Source organism: Neophocaena asiaeorientalis, unplaced genomic scaffold (genome assembly GCF_003031525.2).
Source record: "Neophocaena asiaeorientalis asiaeorientalis breed wild unplaced genomic scaffold, Neophocaena_asiaeorientalis_V1.1 scaffold5, whole genome shotgun sequence".
Classification (NCBI taxonomy): Eukaryota; Metazoa; Chordata; class Mammalia; order Artiodactyla; family Phocoenidae; genus Neophocaena; species Neophocaena asiaeorientalis.
In genome coordinates, this window is record NW_020174698.1 from 12,363,596 (window position 1) to 12,384,544 (window position 20,949).

At 35.0% G+C, this 20,949-nt stretch overlaps 1 protein-coding gene across 1 annotated transcript in view; it reads left to right on the forward strand.

Annotated features, from left to right (window-relative positions):
• Window positions 1-20,949, forward strand: part of TRDN (triadin) — a 372,172-nt gene that overhangs the window by 225,375 nt on the left and 125,848 nt on the right. Inside the window, exons 14-18 of the mRNA XM_024759083.1 lie at window positions 4,563-4,592; window positions 14,024-14,053; window positions 14,778-14,795; window positions 17,978-18,010; window positions 18,128-18,154. Coding sequence (XP_024614851.1) covers window positions 4,563-4,592; window positions 14,024-14,053; window positions 14,778-14,795; window positions 17,978-18,010; window positions 18,128-18,154 — 138 coding nt within the window. The remainder of the gene's footprint in view (window positions 1-4,562; window positions 4,593-14,023; window positions 14,054-14,777; window positions 14,796-17,977; window positions 18,011-18,127; window positions 18,155-20,949) is intronic.

Genomic DNA, 20,949 nt, shown 5'->3' on the forward strand with positions numbered 1-20,949 from the left:
TTATAGTGGGGTAAAAGAGTATATCTCTTCATTTATTTATTTTTTTTTACTTTTATAACAAAGGAACTATTTAAACCCTAGTTTTATATAAATTATGTATATATGTACATATTAATTATAATTAAGATATAGCATTCTTTTTTGGAAGTACTTAAAAATTATTTTAACAAAGAGTTTGGAGGTACTGAGAAGACAATGACATAAATGTCTTTATACTACAGGAGATTACAGTTTGGAGATATGAGAAATTTAAGTAACAACACAAATTGAATATCTTGTAGTGCTGAATTGAATTGTAGAGATAATAAATGCCAAAGAATTAAGACAAAGTGATTTTCAGTAAGAGGGATTCTTCATGGATGAGGGGTGACTTGAGTTTGTAGCATGACTAAAAAATAAACTGGAAGAAAAAAAGCATTGCTAGTAAGTGGATGACTTAAGTAGATATAAAGAGCGATAATTAGGAAAGGTTGTTGTCATCATCAAGACATGAGACAATAACCTCAACTAGGATGGCGCAGATGACTTTAGAGAAATGCAAGTAAGGTGAACATTTTGAAGACATAATATTTGATAAACTATACAGATGAAACAAAGAAAAAATAAAAATGGTACTGAGCTTTCGAGTGTTGGTGAATAGGATCATTATAATTGTTATAGTGATAAGTCCCAGGGGAAGGAATGAGCTTAAGGGAAAAGAAGAGGATTCACTTTTGGGCAGGTTTATGTTGAGCAGACGGAATGTTATCCAGGCAATGATTTTTCTGTAGCCAGTTAGAACTTAGATGGGATATCAATCTAGTTAGTAGATATTACACAATAAGTTGTGGTGCAGGAATGGAATATAGACCAAAATGGGGAAAGGAAGGAGAGAAATAAGGAATCTTTTTTTTTTTTTTTTCGGTACGCGGGCCTCTCACTGCTGTGGCCTCTCCCGTTGCGGAGCACAGGCTCCGGACGTGCAGGCTCCGCGGCATGTGGGATCTTCCCGGACCGGGGGACGAACCCGTGTCCCCTGCACCGGCAGGCGGACTCTCAACCACTGCGCCACCAGGGAAGCCCAGGAATCATTTTTTAATCAGTTAGTTGTAACAGCTAGGAAGACACCTGTTGAGAATGAAATGCTCGAGTGAGGACAGGACCCATAATGGAACTCGCCTTAAAAGATGGGTCTACATCAAATATTTCCTAAATCCCCATCTCAAGATACTGCAGTTGATGCTCTGGTGTGGTGCTGCCACTTATCTCTCATGAGGTACCAGGGTATTGGATCTTACTCTGTGCATAAATCTAGGGATGTGCCTGTGGAGTCCTGTAGGTGGGTGGGTGTACATTTGGAAAGGGGGACAGTACACTGAGCCAGGAAAATGGTATTTCTATTTCCTTTCAACTACTGAGATAATTGTAGATTCACATGTTATCTTAGTTTGGGCTGCTATAACAGAATATCATGGGTGGCTTAAACAGTAAACTTATTTCTCATTTTAAAAAAAGATGGGTCTATATGCATCTGTGTTAGTGTATTTTGGTGTATTTTTTTTCCTTTTGGTCTCAAAGCAAACATAAAAGTATCCCATCTATTAGAGAACAGAAAGAACAAAATAACTAAAATATTAGCCATTGCAGTCTCAAGATTGCTTTGGAAATTCGGGGTCTTTTCTGGTTCCATATAAATTTTAGGATTATTTGTTCTAGTTCTATAAAAAATGTCATTGGTATTTTGATAGGGTTTGCATCAAATCTGTATATTGCTTTGTGTAGTATGGACATTTTTACAATATTAATTTTACCAGTTCAAGAACATGGGGTATCTTTCCATTTCTTTGTATCATTTTCATATTGCTTTATCAGTGTTTTATAGTTTTCAGAGTATAGGTCTTTCACCTCCTTGGTTAAGCTTATTCCTAGGTATTTTATTCTTTTTGATGCAATGTTAAACAGGATTGTTTTCTTGCTTTCTCTTTCTGATAGTTCATTATTAGTGCATAGAAAAGCAACAGATTTCTGTATATTAATCCTGTATCCTGCAACTTTACTAAACTGATTTATTAGTTCTAATAGTTTTTTGGTGGAGATTTCAGGGTTCATTACAGTCTCATTACAATGTGAAAAACAAGAGCTAAATAGTTAAGAATCACTCCCACTCAGTAAATCAGTCATCCAGCCATTGTAATCCAGTTAAATAGATTAGAGTCAGGTGAGCTGAACTGAGTGCCAGCAGTGGGACACATAAACAAAAGTTACAAAACCATTATGGAAACAGTTGGACCCTGAAACCCTGGTTTTGATTAACTTCTGGGCCAGAATCCAGCTTGACAGATCACATGGCTTTCCAGATGACAGCGAGTAAAACCCACCAACCTTCAAGGGATACAGGGCAAGAAGCAAAGCCAGTGTCAAGTTATGAAGGAATAAGTCAAACTCCTTAGTTCAGCTCTTTTCTCTCTTACTGTAAAGTTAAGGGCTGAAATTATTTAAGAATGTTAGAATGGGGAAGAGGAAAGTGTGTAATACCCACCTACCTGCACACCCACGTGCACTTGTGCACATCATTCTTCTTGGATTATTTAGGAGTCAGAAAAATTCAAAGTAGCTGCAAAAGATTTTGCCACTTCTTTGAGAAATTTGTTTCAGAGCTTTTCTTCTCTGTGGAATTCATAAGAGATGATGGTTCTTCAAAGTGTGTTCATGTTCTCAGTCTTCATTCTGGCCTTGGTTGCCCCTCAGAAAGAGCGGGTTTATTGCTCAACTGATGAAGTTAGGGACCAGGGCCACTCCCTTGCCAGAGACCCTCCCAGGACCCTGGGAAGGACCACAGCAATTTTTAATTTGTGATTTTGTGTCATTTTATTTTGTTTTTATTGAAAGAGCCCTCTACCTTCACCCTTTGACCCAACTTGAGAGAGGTTATGACTTAAGTTATGGGAGATATCGTGGAGATAATCTCCCATAGAAAAACAAAGTAAAATCCTCTTTTGCAACATCTGAAAGGACAGCACCATTTCAATTCTTGTCCTTATTCTACAAGCTCCAGGTGAAATGCGGAATTTCAAGTGAATTCCAGAATCAAATGTATATATGGTGGGTGATTTTGAAAATTATGATGCTTCTTGAAGGAAATTCTTACTTGTAAAGCAAAGAAGTAACTACAAATAAGTCTATTGAGTCAAACTCAAAGGGTTTGCTGAAATAATGCCTGGTGGCTTCGAAATCTGTCCAACAATGTCCATATCCTTTAATTCATTTTAGTTATCTTTACCCTCCTCACTGTATCACTGGAATAGGCAAATTTCTTAACTTAAAAACATTATAGATATAAATCCTCTTTACATTTTGTATGCTATTAATTAAAACTCCATTAAAAAGAAACAAATGTGACAAAGTAGAATAAATTTACTTGGAAATTTACTTTTTTACTCTGAAAGTAATGGTATATTAATAACATTTAGAAAACGGATTTTTAAAGGCCTGTAATACATTAAAATAATAAATTTAAATATATTCGTTTTCAGTCTTTTGTTCCTGATTTTTATATCCAGTTCTGCTTCTTGCTCACTATGTGAACATGTGTAAATCATTTGATGTCTCTAAGGCTTAGTTTCTTACTCTGGGATGCCTTTCTTAAAAGGTTGTTATGAATTCCAAAGAGAGGATGTACATGAAAGTGTTTTGGCAATTGTAGAACAGAATATAGATCCAACGTAGTCCTGGATGTTGGTTGAAAGTGGTCCCCCAAATTCTAATCCACACAGGAGGAATTACCTTAAGGGATGTACATGACTTCTGATTCAGTTAATGTGGCTTAAGACAGCCTAGGTTTGCTTGGAACAATTCCAAGATGACTGAGCCTCCCCCAAATGCTCCCTTCCAGTAACACACATAAACTACAACTTGGATCCTAGTTTAGACTCATGATCTAGGATTAGATGAATTCCACCACAGAGGAAGTCAGAATTCAAAGGTAATTAAAGTGTGCCGTGCCTTTTCTCTATGTAAATGATGATATACATTTGCTAAAAGGAGGATGGGATTTTCATTAACTTTCTGAAATGATACATTTTATACACTGTTATTGTAACTATGTAAAATAAACTGGTATATAATTCTTCGGTAACTAAGCACAGATAATTTATGGGTAATAAAATAATTAATAAAATAAAATTAAAATTAATAAATTAAAATTAATAAAATGATAAAATTATTTTTTTTTGCGTAGATCTATTCCTTTTATTTTAGAAGTAATTGTGGTTTGGTCAGATATAACAATTACAAACCTAAAAAGTAATTATGCTAAACACATACTTATTATTTTAACTTCTTGTCTGTGTAACAATATATTTGTATTCTCCTTTATTGGTTTTATGTTTATATCTGAATTAAAAGAAAAACTTTATATGAAATAATATTTTCAATTTATTCTCTTATTTCAGATTTGGATGAATTAATTTGTGCATTGATAAACACTAAGTTTATGAATATATGCACTACATCCTCATATTCTCAGTTTTCTGAGGAATGGCTATTTAATATGTTTTAACACTATTTTCTTTCCCTTATTTCAGCAACAACTAAAAAAGATGAAAAGAAGGAAGGTATGTTTTACGCAAAGTTCCACTATGCTTTTTGTGTGAACAGTTTACCAATAATCAGAGTTGAATTTTGACTGCCAGCTTGTCTGTGTTTACTTTGGATCTATTATGTGCATACATTTTGTGTGAATGTGTTTTTTCTAGAACATCACTTCACACTAAAGGGTGAACTACTTTTTTAAAAAGTAATTTTAATCTAATATTTCTCAATATACAGGGGGTAAAACACAACCTCTCAAAATCCTGGGCCTCCTATTTCATTAGCAATTTTATCGAATTTCAAAAATACATAAAATACAGACCACTTTTCTCATATTGACTACTTATATCTCTGACACTGACAAGCAACTGATGTTATTTTGTTCTATCATGTTGAAAATAAATCATAGTCCATCACTTGCACTCCACCTCCCTTTGTCAAGATGTCTTGATACGGAGTCATTTATTCCCTGCTGTCAAAAAGAGACTGCACCTGATGGACTTATACAGGCAAGAGAGACTTTATTCAAGACTATTGCGATAGGGGTCAAGTCTGTTTACAATAGGAGAAATTGAACTCAACTCCGCTGTAACAAAAATGAGAGTTTTAAAGTTCTGGTGTGAGCTCGTAGAAAAGCACTGGAGGATGTTGGTGGGTTTGGGGTGGGAGCTGGTCAATGTGATGAGGCCATCTGGGTTTTTTAATTTCCTATGAAATTAGGCTCCTACCCTTCCACAGAGACTGGGATATAGGACTGCTATCTCCTTTGATGATTATGTTTCAAAGTGATGTCTTGCAGATCTTGAGAAAGATATTTCTGGTTGTAGAAGATTTATGTTTCAAAGGGACAGAGAAAGAATTTACAACTGCAAGTTTTCTAAAGTAAATGCTCTGCTAAAAGGGTGGTCAGGGGCCTATAGTCAAGAAGAAAACTGTCTAAACTTTATTCAAGTTGATGGGAATGTTAAGGCCTTCTAAGTCACTGTGACTCTATTTAGAGATGTTTCTAATGCACAGCCTGACTACTCTTAGATAGGGTCTCTAGCTATCACTACTGTTTATTAATCTAGGCTTATTTTCTCAGTAAAAATGGCATGTAGATATAAGCAATCACTTATGACTTTGAAAATGACAATTATATTCTAAATTAGTGTTCATATGATCTGAGAAAAAATAAGAAAACAAGTGTTATATTTTATATTTAGTATCATCAGAATTTTACATAGTCCTGATAGCTTGGGAGTCACATTCTGCTTCTGTTAAACAAGAATCTAAGAGTCAATAGATCTGAGAAGGAGAAAATATTTTAGTTGGTTATTACTTACCTAGGAGAGAAAAACATAGTATCATAAAAGTCAACTAATACATATCACTGTGTTTATTATAAAGGCATAGAAATCAGTATTAATTCCCCATATACACATAGCAAATATTTCAGTGCATTTTGGAAATTATATCATTTATATGATCAACATTGTGGTGTGTATACAGAGACCTTACAAGAAAAAAGAGATAGTAAGTTCCTGATACAGCTTTTGACAGATAGTAAGTGCTCAAAGATGTTTATCTTCCCTCCATCCTTCCTTCTTCTGAGTAAAGAACAATTTACCATTTGATTTAGGTAAAGGAGTAATATGAACAGTTATTTTTCCACTCATTGGCATTCAAACCAAAGTATTAGAAGACTTCTGGGTATATGAAACAGTAGTCAAATTACAATTCACAGCTATAAGCTTTATACGTATTTTTTTCCCCTCATTGCTATGATTGGTTCTGTTTTTCCTGAATTATGTGGCTTTTTTCACTTTTCTGAAAAATTGTCCATATGCGATGGACAATTTTTGGAAGAGCCTGGGGAGCCCAAGCAGAGCTTTGCCCTTGGAGACTCAAGTAATCCAGTGTACATCACCAGCTGTGAAATATATAAAACATATACTCCTGACTATTTCTTAATATTACCATCACTATCATCATCATTATTATTAAATTGTCATTTCCAAAGGGTTTTATGGATTATCGCTCATCTCTTGTTTGGAAAACTTTTTTTTTTTTGCGGTACGCGGGCCTCTCACTGTTGTGGCCTCTCCCGTTGCGGAGCACAGGCTCCGGACGTGCAGGCTCAGCGGCCATGGCTCACAGGCCCAGCCACTCCGCGCCATGTGGGATCTTCCCGGACCGGGTCACAAACCCGTATCCCTACACCGGCAGGCAGACTCTCAACCACTGCGCCACCAGGGAAGCCCTGGAAAACTTTTTAAATTGGTAAGATGATGATATTTAACATAAAAACTATTCAACGTAATTTTCATTGCTCTCATTGTATAGTAGGAGAATAGGCTTAATGGCCAGCTATTCTAGGCAGTGGCTTGATTTTACATTTCACGAGTTCGTATTTCCCTCTCTGTATCTTCTGTTAAGCAAAGCAGAGGAGGTATATGGACTTAAGCTTCTTGGCTCTTGTTTCTTATTTTCAATGATCTCAGTAAAGATTATAGAAATCTTTTCCGTAGAGGCAGGAAGCACATTTTTCCTCAAATGAGGCAAGTTTAATACAAATCATCAGGTGGCATACAATTTGGATTTTCAGTATTTTATTTTACACACAGTTTATTCACGTTCAACCTTTTTGGATATAGTCAAAGATACTAAAGGTTGACAACTTTCCTGAAAAAAAAGAGAATAAGGGGGGTTTCAGGGATTTAATTAGAATGCTCTTGAGAAGTTTTTGTGGTGAATTTTAAAACACAGAAATAAAAGTGCATATGAACTTCTTTATGATAAGCAGGCATCAGGCCACAAAGAGCTTCTTGCATTAGTGAACTCTGAAGATTTGCTGTTCATATTAAGATCTTATTACAGCATATCTCATCAAATCTCTTTCACAAAACGTATCAAGAGAGACCCTTGGCTCCATTGAGCTTTGCCCATCAAGTTCACTGTTGTTAGCAGTTTTGGTGTCAGAGCAAGCATATCTTAGCCTAAGTAGAGTAACGTTTCTGAATAAATGTTCAGCTGAGGTCCTTCTGTGACAAGACTTTTTCTACTGAAGTTGCCACTCTTTCTCCCTTGACAGACACTTTCCTTGTGATTTATTAACACACGTTCCTACTGTCCATCAGGTTCCCAAAGTCAAAGTCCTAATCAAATTATATTTTTCTTTATAAACATATGCTTATTCCTTTATTTCTTCTTATAGAGTCATTCCATTCTCTTTGCAGACACCAGGACTCAAATTGTAGTGTAAACTTTGACTCCTGTGTTTCCTTTGCCACTAAAATTTAGTCCTCCAGAATTTTTAATTTGACTAAACTCTCTTGTCTAATCCATCCTAAAGTAATTAGAAAAGCTAATCTTCACTCACAGCCTCCATTCCTTCAGTTGCGACCTCACATCCTCATTTGTGACCTCATGTTGGTCTTACTAACCTTTTGCATGAACCAGGGAAACGGTCTTAAAAATCAGAGGTTCTCAAGATGTGGTCAAGGACTACTGGAAGTACCTGAGGCCTTTTCAGTGGTTCTGCAAGATCAAAACTATATTGATAAAAATATGGATTTATCATTTCTTTCTCACTCTCATTCTCTTATGAGTGTGCACTAGAGTTTTCCAGAAGCTACACAGTGTGTGATATTGCAACAGAATGAATGCTTAAGGAGATATGCGAATCCAACTATCTTTACCAGACATTAAGGAGATTCACAGAAGTGTAAAACAAAGTCCTTCATCTCATCATTTTTTTGGTATTGGAAAATATATTTGTCATAAAAAGTATATTTATGGTAACAGGTAACAGGTTTTAAATTTTTAAATTAATATATATTTATATATTTAAAAATATTATCTGCTTTATTTTTTAAAATTATAAATGTTGTAGATAGAATAAAAGCTGTTTGGGGTCCTTTACAATTGTTAAGATTTTTATAGGAGTCCTGAGATAAAAACGTTTGAGTATCTCTGACCTAAATAATCATTCTGCCTGTAATGTTTTCCCTAAATATTTTCTTCCAAAATACTGAACTGACTTCATGAAACACTTCATGTCATTACCTATTTAAAATAGTCAGTGGCACCACACTGACCACAGAACATAGTCTACAAGCCTTAACCTGTAACTTAAGTCCCCACAGAGTGTTTCCTGACCTCCTGTCAAGCACGTATCAAGGCAAAGTCAAAGCCAAGGACTGACAAATTCCACCAGTAAAAATACAATGATCTCTTTTGAGATTGAGACAGTTTATTACTTTCATGGCCAGCAAAAGCAAGGGTATCTAAAGGTGCCAGCTCTTCATTGTCCTTGTCCCACACACCAAAAATTCAACACACCAGATAATTCAGCACAAGTTAGGGACAGCTTTTTGCTGAGGACTCAAATCTGGTCTCCAGGTCTGTTCTCAAAGGGTTCTAGGCAGGAGAACCCAGGAGGTGATGAGAAGTTGTCTTATGACAACCTCCAGGAGAGACAGAGAGGCATGTGGAAGATGACCTCATAGAAAGTCCTCATAGGCCTCCCATCCCCTTACGTTCTTGAAGGATCACAAGACATCCTGCCAGACTCAGAATTAGCTGTGGTTCAGATCTTTGCCTGAATGGCATGTATGGCTAGTGCAAAGCCACCAGGGCACCGTGGTGGAACCTGTACCCTACTCTCCCACCCAGTTTCTTCCTTTATATATTATGTGTTTCATCCATACTAAGTCACTTTCAATTTTACAGATACAATGTGCTGTCTAGCCATTGTCCCTGCTATTATCATAATAGATCTTATCCTTTCCTTTTCCTTCTATGAATACTCAGTGTTCTTAGGGCTCAAGATAAATTCTCTTCCCTCTAGGACAAGGGTCCCCAACCCCCCGGGGAACCAGGCCGCACAGCAGGAGGTGAGCAGCGAGCGAGCGAGGGAAGCTTTATCTGCCGCTCCGCATTGCTCCCCACCGCTCCCCATTACTTGCATTACTGCCTGAGCCATCCCCCACCCACCTCGTCCATGGAAAAATTGTCTTCCACAAAACCCGTCCCTGGTGCCAAAAAGGTTGGGGACCACTGTTCTAGGATGTCTGTCTGAACCTCCCAATTAAATATTTTTTCTCGGGGCTTCCCTGGTGGCGCAGTGGTTGAGAGTTTGCCTGCCGATGCCCTGGTCCGGGGGGATCCCACATGCCACGGAGCAGCTGGGCCCATGAGCCATGGCCGCTGAGCCTGCGCGTCCGGAGCCTGTGCTCCGCAACGGGAGAGGCCACAACAGTGAGAGGCCCACGTACTGCAAAAAAAAAAAAAAAAAAATTTCTCTTTCATTTATAATCTCCCTTCAGAGTTTTTGTGTACTTCCTTAGTATTGTTTATTTCATGCCCCTTGTACTTCATATTACTTGCATCATTTTCCTTCTATTCTACTTGACTTTAAGACTTTTGACTAAAGGGACCATGTCTAATTCACTTTTATCCCCTACAGGAACTAACACATTTCCTTAGTTTGTACATTGCTCAACAAATATTTGTTCTGTGAATGAATCAGTAATATCTAGGACTCTTAAGATAAATATTATAGCCACAAGAAGTAAGAGTAGGCACTCAAATTTTCATATCCCAGGCAAGAAACGATTTTTTTTTCAAATTGGGAGTTGTATTATAGTGAGCTTTTTAGGTCTGGGAATTTATAGTCAATTACTAACAATTTTATCTTAAGTGTATATGATCGTTAGCTGCTACTTGAGTTACACTAGCAGATCTAGGTAGATCTCATTCAACTAACCTCAGCTTCGTTGATGAAATCCTAGGGGTTGGAAAACCTGTGGGTTTTTTTAAAAAATAAAATTATTAATTTTATTAATAATAAATAATAAAAAAAAAAAATAAATTATTTTAAAAAAATAAACTTATTATTTATTTTATTTATTTATATTTGGCTGCATTGGGTCTTCGTTCCTGCACCCGGGCTTTCTCTAGTTGCGGCGAGCGGGGCCTACTCTACATTACCTTGCATGGGTTTCTCATTGCGGTGGCTTCTCTTGTTGTGGAGCCTGGGCTCTAGGCACGTGGCCTTCAGTAGTTGTGGCTCGCACTCGGACCAGGGATTGAACACATGTCCCCTGCATTGGCAGGTGGATTCTTAACCACTGCACCACCAGGGAAGTCCTCAAGCCTGTGGGTTTTTCAACACAGGTTATCTTCTGAAGGATACAGCTCCATTGAGAACAAGCCAGATGAGATTTATTATTTACTGTAACTAGGGCAAGGCCAAGTAGAGTTGAATGCATGTGAGAATTAGTCCTAAGTTCTAGGAATTCGTCATTGAGATCTGAAGAGGAATCATGCTGAAAAACAATGCAAAGTTTCTGTTGTAATTGAATAAGGATGCCAATTGGCAAGTCACACACACACACACACACACACACACACACACACACACACACACATACATGGCATACTTCATTACCTGATTTATTAGACTATCAGAGAGTTAATTTTTCCCTTCAATATGAATTGGTATTTCATTTTCCTCTGGCATCATTCATGAACATAATAGACCATACCTGATACATCGCTAAAGTTGATTGAGTGATGAATTGAACAGATTGCAAACACATCACTGCTTTTCAATCAGCTGCTGTGGGTCTCAGTGTTCTTAATAGAAGACTGTTGTTCAGATTATTGGGCCTTTAGGGAGGTATATTCACCAAGTAAGCCTTTATAATATTTTTAAGCCATTTCAGCAGAGTGCTGGAAGCACATAACGAAGTTTAATAGCATGAGTATTAAGTGCTGGGACTAATAGCTCTTTAGGGTCAGTATGTGATCTTTCAATTTTAAGCATTATATATTTTGGTTTCTCAGGTATTTACTTGTGTAAGTCTGCTACTCTGTTGACTCCTAACCAAAAGACGTGAAATTATGATGACATTTTAAGTACATTTCACTACAGTTCCCAGTTCTTACAGCAAATATATTGAACTTTAAAGACCTGCTTGATTAGATCATGACTTATTTTTTTACATTTCTACTTTATGAAATACTTTTCTTTATCTCAGTAAGTGATGTACTTTACCTGACCCTGGACTTCATATTACTTTTATTCTTTTATTACAGAACAATGGATATCTAATACAATATTTATCAATTCTTATTACCAGGGAAAAGAAAAACAGATTAAAAACAACAGGCATTCCAGACTTACATATATTGTATTAAGCTTTTTGCCCCTACCCCATGCCAGCATCTAGTTGAAAAATAGGGGGGCTGGAAATAATCTTGTCCTAATATGCCACATTTTAGCCTCTGTCTGTTCAAACATTCTTCCCAAGCGTTACCTTCAGTTGTATTTCAACTGTAGGTGCCCACCATAATATGTCTGTGTTTTGCATATTGGCTGTACTCTGGGCTCAAAAGATTGCTCAACAAGGATCACAGAACCTCTTGGACAGGCAGAAATCCTATCCCAGTATACTGCAGCCAAACTAATTGATAAGTCGTGCTAGCCATTGAACTATCCACTTCAGACTTTCATCTGTTTTGGTAGGAGAATCTGTATCTCCAAAAGAGTGGCCACTGCATATTATTAATAAGTAGCTAGACATATGAGTAAGATGATAGATGGTAAGATGATAGATGACATTTATCACATTCTTATATGGAATTGTTTTATATAATATTTTTCTAATATTTGAATTACCTGCTTACCTAATTAGGATAATTACTCATCAAGGAAACAAATGAGAAATTGCTTGCAAAGCACATTTGTTTTAGATCATGAATTTGGTCCACTTCATTACAGTTCCTGATGAGAAAATGAATAGCAAGAAAAAGATTGGGTTTTTGGGGTGAGGTGGCAGGTATTAAGAAAAATTTAGTCAAAAATTCTTTTTACTAAGGCATGCTGGACATAATAGTGTTTAATAAATGTTTACTCAATAAGTGTTCCATTTCAAGGATATATTATTTTAAAAAATAAGGTTTGTTTTTTCTCTTAAACATGAAACAAAACCCAATTACAGAAAAAATAGAAATTCAGAAAGAAGACGTCGCAAAACATCATTTTAATGACTATGTTTTTCTATTATGTGGATATACTGTGAATCCCATGAACAGTTCCCCTACTGTACGGAGGGTACTGGTTAATATTCCCCTTATTTAGAGGTATAAAACAATGTCACAAAGCATCTTCGTATAAGATTTTCTTATGACAATTTTGCATGTTTCTCCTTGGAAATCTGGAAGTTGAACTACTGTGTCAAAAAGTATGCTCATTTTAATGACTTTCTAGATGTTTTTCCCCAAGTTGCTCTCCTAAAATGTGTTTTCAGCTTCTACTTCTGTGGAAGTAGGTTATTACTTTCCCCACACTATTACTGTTACTGATTATCATTTTCTCATAAAACAATTCAGTTGACCATCTAACTGCCTTTTGTGAACAGTCTCCTACTCACTGTCATCTTCAAACATTTTAGGTCCATTACTTCACTGTGGAACTATACTCATGATCCATCTACATCACTATAAGGCACACAGATTCATTAACTTCCAAATTGTTAGTGAATATCTATTGCTCTAGGTTCTAAGCCATATAATTGTCAGCCAGAGAACAGTTTATGTTTTGCAAGCATAAATTCATAGTTCATTATTTTGATTCTAATTTCAGTAATATTCAGATAATTTCAAAACTAAGTTACAGAAGAGGTAAAAGAAAGAAAACAGAATATACAGAATGAAATATTCTAAGCAAAAATTTAAGATGCCTCCATTCTAAAATAAACAAGTTAAAAAAACAGTTGTTTTTAATTTCAAGTGATAGGAACAGAGAGTTTCATGGTATAAAAATACTGGAAATAATAAATTTCTCAGATATAGGCTGAACACCCAAAAGACTAAAAATTGAATAGATGGCTTTTGACCACTGAATGCGTGTTACTACATAGCAGCTACTAAATAAATGATATGTTCGTCAGTAACCCATGAGCCATCATCACCTGTTTCTTTTTCATTACAATATGAATAAGTTAATGTTTGTACTGGAAATGCATCAATTATTCAAGGAGAGTACAATACACTTCACCAGGATTGCTATAGATTGAACAAATGAAGAAATTGACAACTAAATTCATGGATTCCAACCCATCTCTATAGAAACAGACAGTATATCTGCCCAGTTTGACATCTTATTAAAAGGTCATTAGCTGCTATAGACACAATGTAATTTCTATGCAAATTAGATGTGGATATTTTCCTTTGTATTTTTTCTATATTTTATACATCAAAAGTTTCTCACTTCTTGCCTTAATCTAATACTCGTCCTCTCAAAAACAGAATAATTTAGCTTTAAGCCCCATATTCTAGAAATACAACATGCAGTCAGTCCACTTCAGTGAAAATGATTTCAGAGTGTACGGACATTTTGTTGTGAGCTTATCAGTTGTTGATTTTTCTTATCTGCTTTGTCAGTAATTTATATTTGTATTTTCAGATTCCAAGAAAACAAGAACAACTGCAGAAGGTATTGGGAATATTTCCTTTTTCTGTCTTATATTTAATGAACCCCCAAGCAGCATTCCTTTTTAAAGGAGTCACACAAAAGAAAAAACTAAATATGGGATAAAAAAGGAGAGAGAAATATTGAGAAAGAAAGAAAAAGAGAGAGAGTCAAATCTTTCCTGACAATAATGCTATGAGAAATATTTGGCAGTAATAAAAATAAATACTGCCTATGTTTACCTTTCACAGTAATTATTTTCAAAGAAATGTTTGCTGGACAAGAAATTGAACGATGTTCAGTAACCAGCATTTCTTTGCTAAAAAGCATAAATTGAATTAATCTTGGATATACCAGCATCGATGGAACTGAGTAGTTCCTTTAAGTCTTGAATAAAATCATAAATCATGTGGCAAGTATACCTGTGTCTTTTGTATTTGTTCATAAGGGTTTACATGTACAGGGTGTTTATGTGTTCATATACATTTAAGAAGACTACAAGATACAAATCATTTAAAATAGTTAAAACAGTATAATCCTAGGTTCATTGTCAAATAATGTTTTACAGTTAACTTATGGAAACACCTATGATAATCAGCAATACCTCTGAGCAACACTGAGAAATTTAAGGGGAGAGAATGGGGGGAGGCCTAGGAAACATTACAGTCTGATCAATGTGTTGAGGGAGTATACTTTATCTTTGAAAGTTTCATGAGCAATGGCTTTCTGTTTATATTTCTTTCAACAGAATTACCCAAGGGAAAAAGTAAGGAAAGGCATGCAAATTATATATTTTTTCTATTTACTGCTACTATTGTCCTGCTGAAATACCTAGACTTGCGATTTTGAATCTCCCTTTTCTATGTTTTATGCATGTGAACTCTATTTTTTTTGTCAGAATGAAAGAATATACAACCTGTGGAGGGGGTGATCAGAGTGGACTGAAAAGCATGGCACTCTTCCTTAGAGTCCTTTTTCAAATTCATGCAATCGTCTAATAATATTGTCTACAGTCTTAACCAAAAAATATAACTTAATTCCATTAACCAAAACTGTATTATGTTAGTGGAAATTTAGTCTCTGTAATCTGGTTAGTTCTGTAGCTAGAATATAGAACAGAAGTTCTTTTTCAGGTTAGTTTTACAATCTTTTTTCTGTTTTCTTTGTTCTTGTAATCCATAAATATTTTGGCATGTTCACATGATGTATGACATTTTGTCCATAACAGTGTCCTTTTTCCCTACAAACACTATGAGCTCTGTGAAACTGCATTGCTTGGGATGCATAACTTAGGCAGCATCCACTGTTGCTATAACACATTATTAAAGCTTGCTTGCTAATGATTCAGTAAAGCTTGATGCTTTGAGGTTGCGTCTTTTGCAAATGTATACTCTTCTCTGAAGAAAAACAAACAGAAACAAATAATGTCAACTTAATCTTATTCAATTAGCCATTAATAATCATTCCATTTTCAGGTTTGCAGAGCTTTAAAAAATCCTAGTGAAATTAAAAACATGTTTTAAAATATATACCAATTTACATGCGTTTTGGTCCTGCAAAGGTCAGGACATTTGACCTTTTATGTCATAAAAGTGCTCTAAAATGTCCTATGGAGAGAATCATGAAGTTACACTACAACTCAGCCAAGGGGAGCAATCTGTCTATAGAGAACTATGTGGTATTTCGATACCAGATTTATGTGTGTGCACAGCTGCTGATGGGCACTGGCACACTGATACAGAAACCACTCTATAAACCATTGCACCAGCAGGGAAATGGAGGACAACTGGAGATTTGAAAAATGGTATTTAAATAATATATATGTAACCTTAAGGCCCTTGCTTTATTACAGTCTATATGATTTAAAATTTCCCACGGACACACTGCAGCTCCTTGACAATCTTCAGAGTATTGATATATTTAATAAATAAACATGCCTTCCCAGGCATTCATTTAACATTCCAACTGCTTTCCTCCTTGGGAAGTTCTGTGGATTGACTTGGGCAGCAATAAGGACAAGAAAAAGAATTTTCCTCTAAACAACTACTAATTCTTTTCAAATTAACTTATTTGCTCTAGTTTATCATCTGTACCTGCTTTTGTTGTTATTGTTGCATCTTTGAATTTGCTGGATTCAGTTGTTGTTGTTTTTACTTTAAGATTGCTTTATTCAATTATACATCTCCAACCCTATACTCTTATTTTGCTTTTTCTTTTCTAGTTACCACAACTTAAAAGTTGGTTGTTTTTGTGATTTTGGTTTTTTTTGCAGTCTAAAACAAATCATGGTAGGGAAAACAGGGAGAAGAGTACATGTATTTATGTATACATGTACTCTTCCTGTATATATTTTTGCTAACTCTAGTGAGCTATAATTTTTTCCAAATAAAAAAATCAATTATAAGTATGATTTGGCAGTCCCTGTAGATATAAGCATGAATTTATTGGTATTTATTAAGATAATTCGATAATTACATCTTGAATTATCCCATATAATAAATGGACTTGACAGCCTTTTCTTGCACATCATCCCAAATTAGCATGGGTATTTTTCTGCTTATACAATTACTTTCTGATATGATTGGAAGACCCTTATTTTAACTTTGAAATCTCACAGGTATTTGGTAATTGATTTTGATGCAAACCCAAAGCTACTTCCAGTATTTTTTTTGATTGTTATTATTTCACAAATTTCTTAGAAATGTTTTGATAATTGGTGGTTCAGTTCAGCAATAAATTAAGCAATGCATTTAATTACTCCATGTTTTCCAGACAGTTTTTAATGTTCTTACCTGTGTTTAATTTTAGCTAAGTCACGTATGCTTCTTCCCTTTGACTTGTAACACTTGGTCAAGCCATTCGTTTTATTTGTTTTATTGCCTGCCTGCTATCTTGGGAGTGAATAAATTGCTCGTTATACCTTCACAAGTACAAGCGTGGTAAACAAAATTGTACACTTGAGAGACTGATGAGATAACCATAGGAAATTCGATACACTCTATGTTTCTAAAATATAGTTCTTAGAATTCTTTCAGCATAAACATCTTCTAGTCTCCAAAATATATTCATTAAATGAAACTTGAAGAAATCTCTTTATTTTTCTTTAAAAAATCAGATAATAATGTCTTTGTTAAAGTATTTCTTGAAAATCATTTAAATTAATTTGACAAGCTTGTCAAATTTTGCTTGTCAAGGCAAAATAAGTAAGAATAGAAATGTAGAAAATAGCACTTCATTTAAAATTAGTACCTACACTTCATATAAAATTAGTGCTTATTATGATACAAATGTCAGCTTAATTTTGAGGCCAGAATGATTTTCATCTCATATAACATTGGCAAAAGTGGGTTCTTAAAAAGGAACACTATCTGAAAAATACTCTGTAAGGAGCATTTGTCCTAAAAACAAGGGAAGTGTGTTTTGCTTCCCCCTGAAAATTCTTAGTCTATTTTTAGCATCGTAAATCTGCCTCAGCAAAGACTTTGTCTTAGCTAAACAACTACCTTTTCAATATAAGAAAATTTCACCTTAGAAGAGAAAGTCCAGAGGAAATCTGTTCATCCTTATCTGAGAATTATTTTAAAACAGCTGTAATAATTATCCTTTATGCTTACTTTTTATCCCAAATTTATTTCACGTTGATCTAGTAAGAAAGGAAATTAAAATTTTTTCTATCCTTTACAGACCCTACTTTATCTTTCTAGTTTATTATCCATGAAAAATTTTAATTCCTCTAATATCCAGAATAATTTTTATTGCTGTTCTGTGAGGGAAAACAGAGGAAGATTGGAAAAACTCTTTTTAAATACACGTCGGATATTAGTCTTTTCATGGCAGCTCTTATTGGTGCAATACAGCACTAGACATATATGTTTCTTTGTGTTAGGACAATTAAGTTGTGACACATAAAATTGGAATAATAATAATAACAAAACTAATATGTTTCAGAACAGGAAAAGAAAGAGAAACATGTAGAACCAGGTAACTTTTAAAATTCCTCTATCCTCTTAATTTCAAGATATAAACTTGCAATTGAATAATGAAATGTGATCAAATGGTATAAAATGTTGAATTTTTTTCTTTTCTTGTTTGATACAGCAAAGTCACCAAAGAAGGAACATTCAGGTGAGTCAGACTGGGGTTGCTGGGGTCTTTCTACCTGATGTCCAAGGTTTATTAATGATGTACCCTTAGACGGGGGTAAGGGCCATGACTGGAAAGGACAGGAAACCCTTCCATCTTATGAGATGTCTTCTTTCCAAGTTCTTGTCATACAGTTAACACCAATGCCATGTTAGAAAATGGAGGCCAAATAGTACATTACACTCTTGCAACTCAATGTGTGTTCTGTGAACCAGCAGCATTAGGAGCACCTGAGAGGTTGTTAGAAATACAGAATCTCTGGTCCCACCCCAGATCTACTGAATCAGCATCTGCAACTTCCTAAGATCCCCAGAGCATTGGTCAAAGCAGTGTTTGAGAAGCACTATTTTACAGTTTAGGGTAGAAAACAAAAATAAAAACAAAACCCTTTCTATTATAAGTGCATCTGACATTGCTTTGTTTTGAAAATATGAACTATTCAATTCCAGCAAATATTCTCTCTCTATTCAAAATGTTATTTAATGACACATCTTTAGTACTGGGGGAGTTGCAATGAGAGTAGAAGTAGATTTTGTCTTCAGTCAATTTACATTCGAATGAGGGGAAAAAAGTGAACTGACAATCAGACAAGCAGAAAAACACGTATACAAACAGACAGAAACTAAGAATGCAGTAGGTGTAGATACCAAATGATTTTCTTAAAGGTTTCTGGCATTTAACTTGCCCTATTTGTTGTTTCAAATGAAAATAAATGCAACTCCTGCTCAAGGAACTTTACTGATTGTGTGTGTGTGTGTGTGTGTGTGTGTGTGTGTGTGTAAGCTGTCATAACCTCATATAATGTCCATTAGTCACCCCTCCCATCATATTATATTTAAATGGAAATAGCATTTACATTGGCAATACATTAAAATAGCAATTACAATATTGTGTAAACAACCATGCAAATCCATACTCCCACCCCTGTCACAGACAACAGCAAACTGCAGATTCGAAACCACATTTCTTATTCTTCTTCCAGGTTTGTAAAACTTCCTCAGAAAACCCAAATCCATTTAGGAATTTCTCCAGCTAGTTCCCATAGCGTCATTTTCTTTTCTATATAAAAACACTTAACATAATCTTATAATCATATTACCTTTTCTTTTTTCCACTTTAAACAGTCAGAAATTAGAATATGAAGATTGTTTTTTATATTTTTATCCAAGAGTGCCTATCATAATGTCAGGAACATTTTAGGAACTTGAAAATGTTTGAGCGGATGAAAAGAGAAATATCAAATAGGATAATCATATTTAAAAAAATATAAATATGAATGACTTTTAAATAATTTACAATATGAAATAATCACACATTTCACACTTCACATTAACATTGATATTACTTACCTTTGGGAAGGAATGAATGTTTTTGTCTACCTTACAGAGAACAGAGAACAGATTATGTGTTTGGGGGTAACATTCCCATAACTGGGCCATAACACATATTCTCACTTATGTACCTATGCAGAAAGCTGAAATAGAACATACATCAGAGAAATGTATAAACATAGGGAGACATAAAAAATGACTATGGGTCTAATCAGTTTTAAGAGGTTTTTTTGTTTTTTTGTTTAAATGATTTTATTTTTATTAAAAATTTTTTTTTATTGTGGTATTGTTGTTTTACAATATTGTGTTAGTTTCTACTCTACAGCAAAATAAAGTAGAGTTCCCTGTGCTATAGAGCATGTTCTTATTAGTTATCCATTTTATACATATTAGTGTATATATGTCAATCTCAATCTCCAAATTCATCCCATCCACTTTCCCCCCTTGCTGTTCATACATCTGTTCTCTACATCTGTGTCTCTATTTCTGCCTTGAAAACTGGTTCATCTGTACCATTTTTCTAGATTCCACATATATGCGTTAATATATGATATTTGTTTTTCTCTTTGACTTACTTCACTCTATATGACAGTCTCTAGGTCCATCCACATCTCTACAAATGACCCAATTTCATTCCTTCTTATGGTTGAGGAATACTTCTTTGTATATATGTACCACATCTTCCTTATCCATTCATCTGTTGATGGGCATTTAGGTTGCTTCCATGACCTGGCTATTGTAAATAGAGCTGCAATGAGCATTGGGTTGCATGTGTCTTTTTGAATTGTGGTTTTCTCTGGGTATATGCCCAGTAGTGGGATTGCTAGGTCATATGGTAATTCTATTTTTAGTTTTTTAAGGAACCTCTGTACTGTTCTCCATAGTGGCTGTATCAATTTACATTCCCACCAACAGTACAAGAGGGTTCCCATTTCTCCACACCCCCTCCAGCATTTATTGTTTGTAGATTTTCTTATGATGCCTATTCTAACCGGTGTGAGGTGATACCTCATTGTAGTTTTGATTTGCATTTCTCTAATAATTAGTGATGTTGAGCAACTTTTCATATGCCTCTTGGCCATCTGTATGTCTTCTTTGGAGAAATGTCTATTTAGGTCTTCTACCCATTTTTTGATTGGGTTGTTTTTGTTTTTTTAATATTGAGTTGCATGAGCTATTTATATATCTTGGAGATTAACCCTTCGTCCACTGATTTGTTTGCAAATATTTTCTACCATTCTGAGGGTTGTCTTTTTGTCTTGTTTATAGTTTCCTTTGCTGTGCAAAAGCTTTTAAGTTTCATTAGGTCCCATTTGTTTAGTTTTGTTTTTATTTCCATTACTCTAAGAGGTGGGTCAAAAAAGATCTTGCTGTGATTTATGTCCAAGAGTGTTCTTCCTATGGTTTCCTCTAAGGGTTTTATTATAATGTCTGGTCTTCCATTTA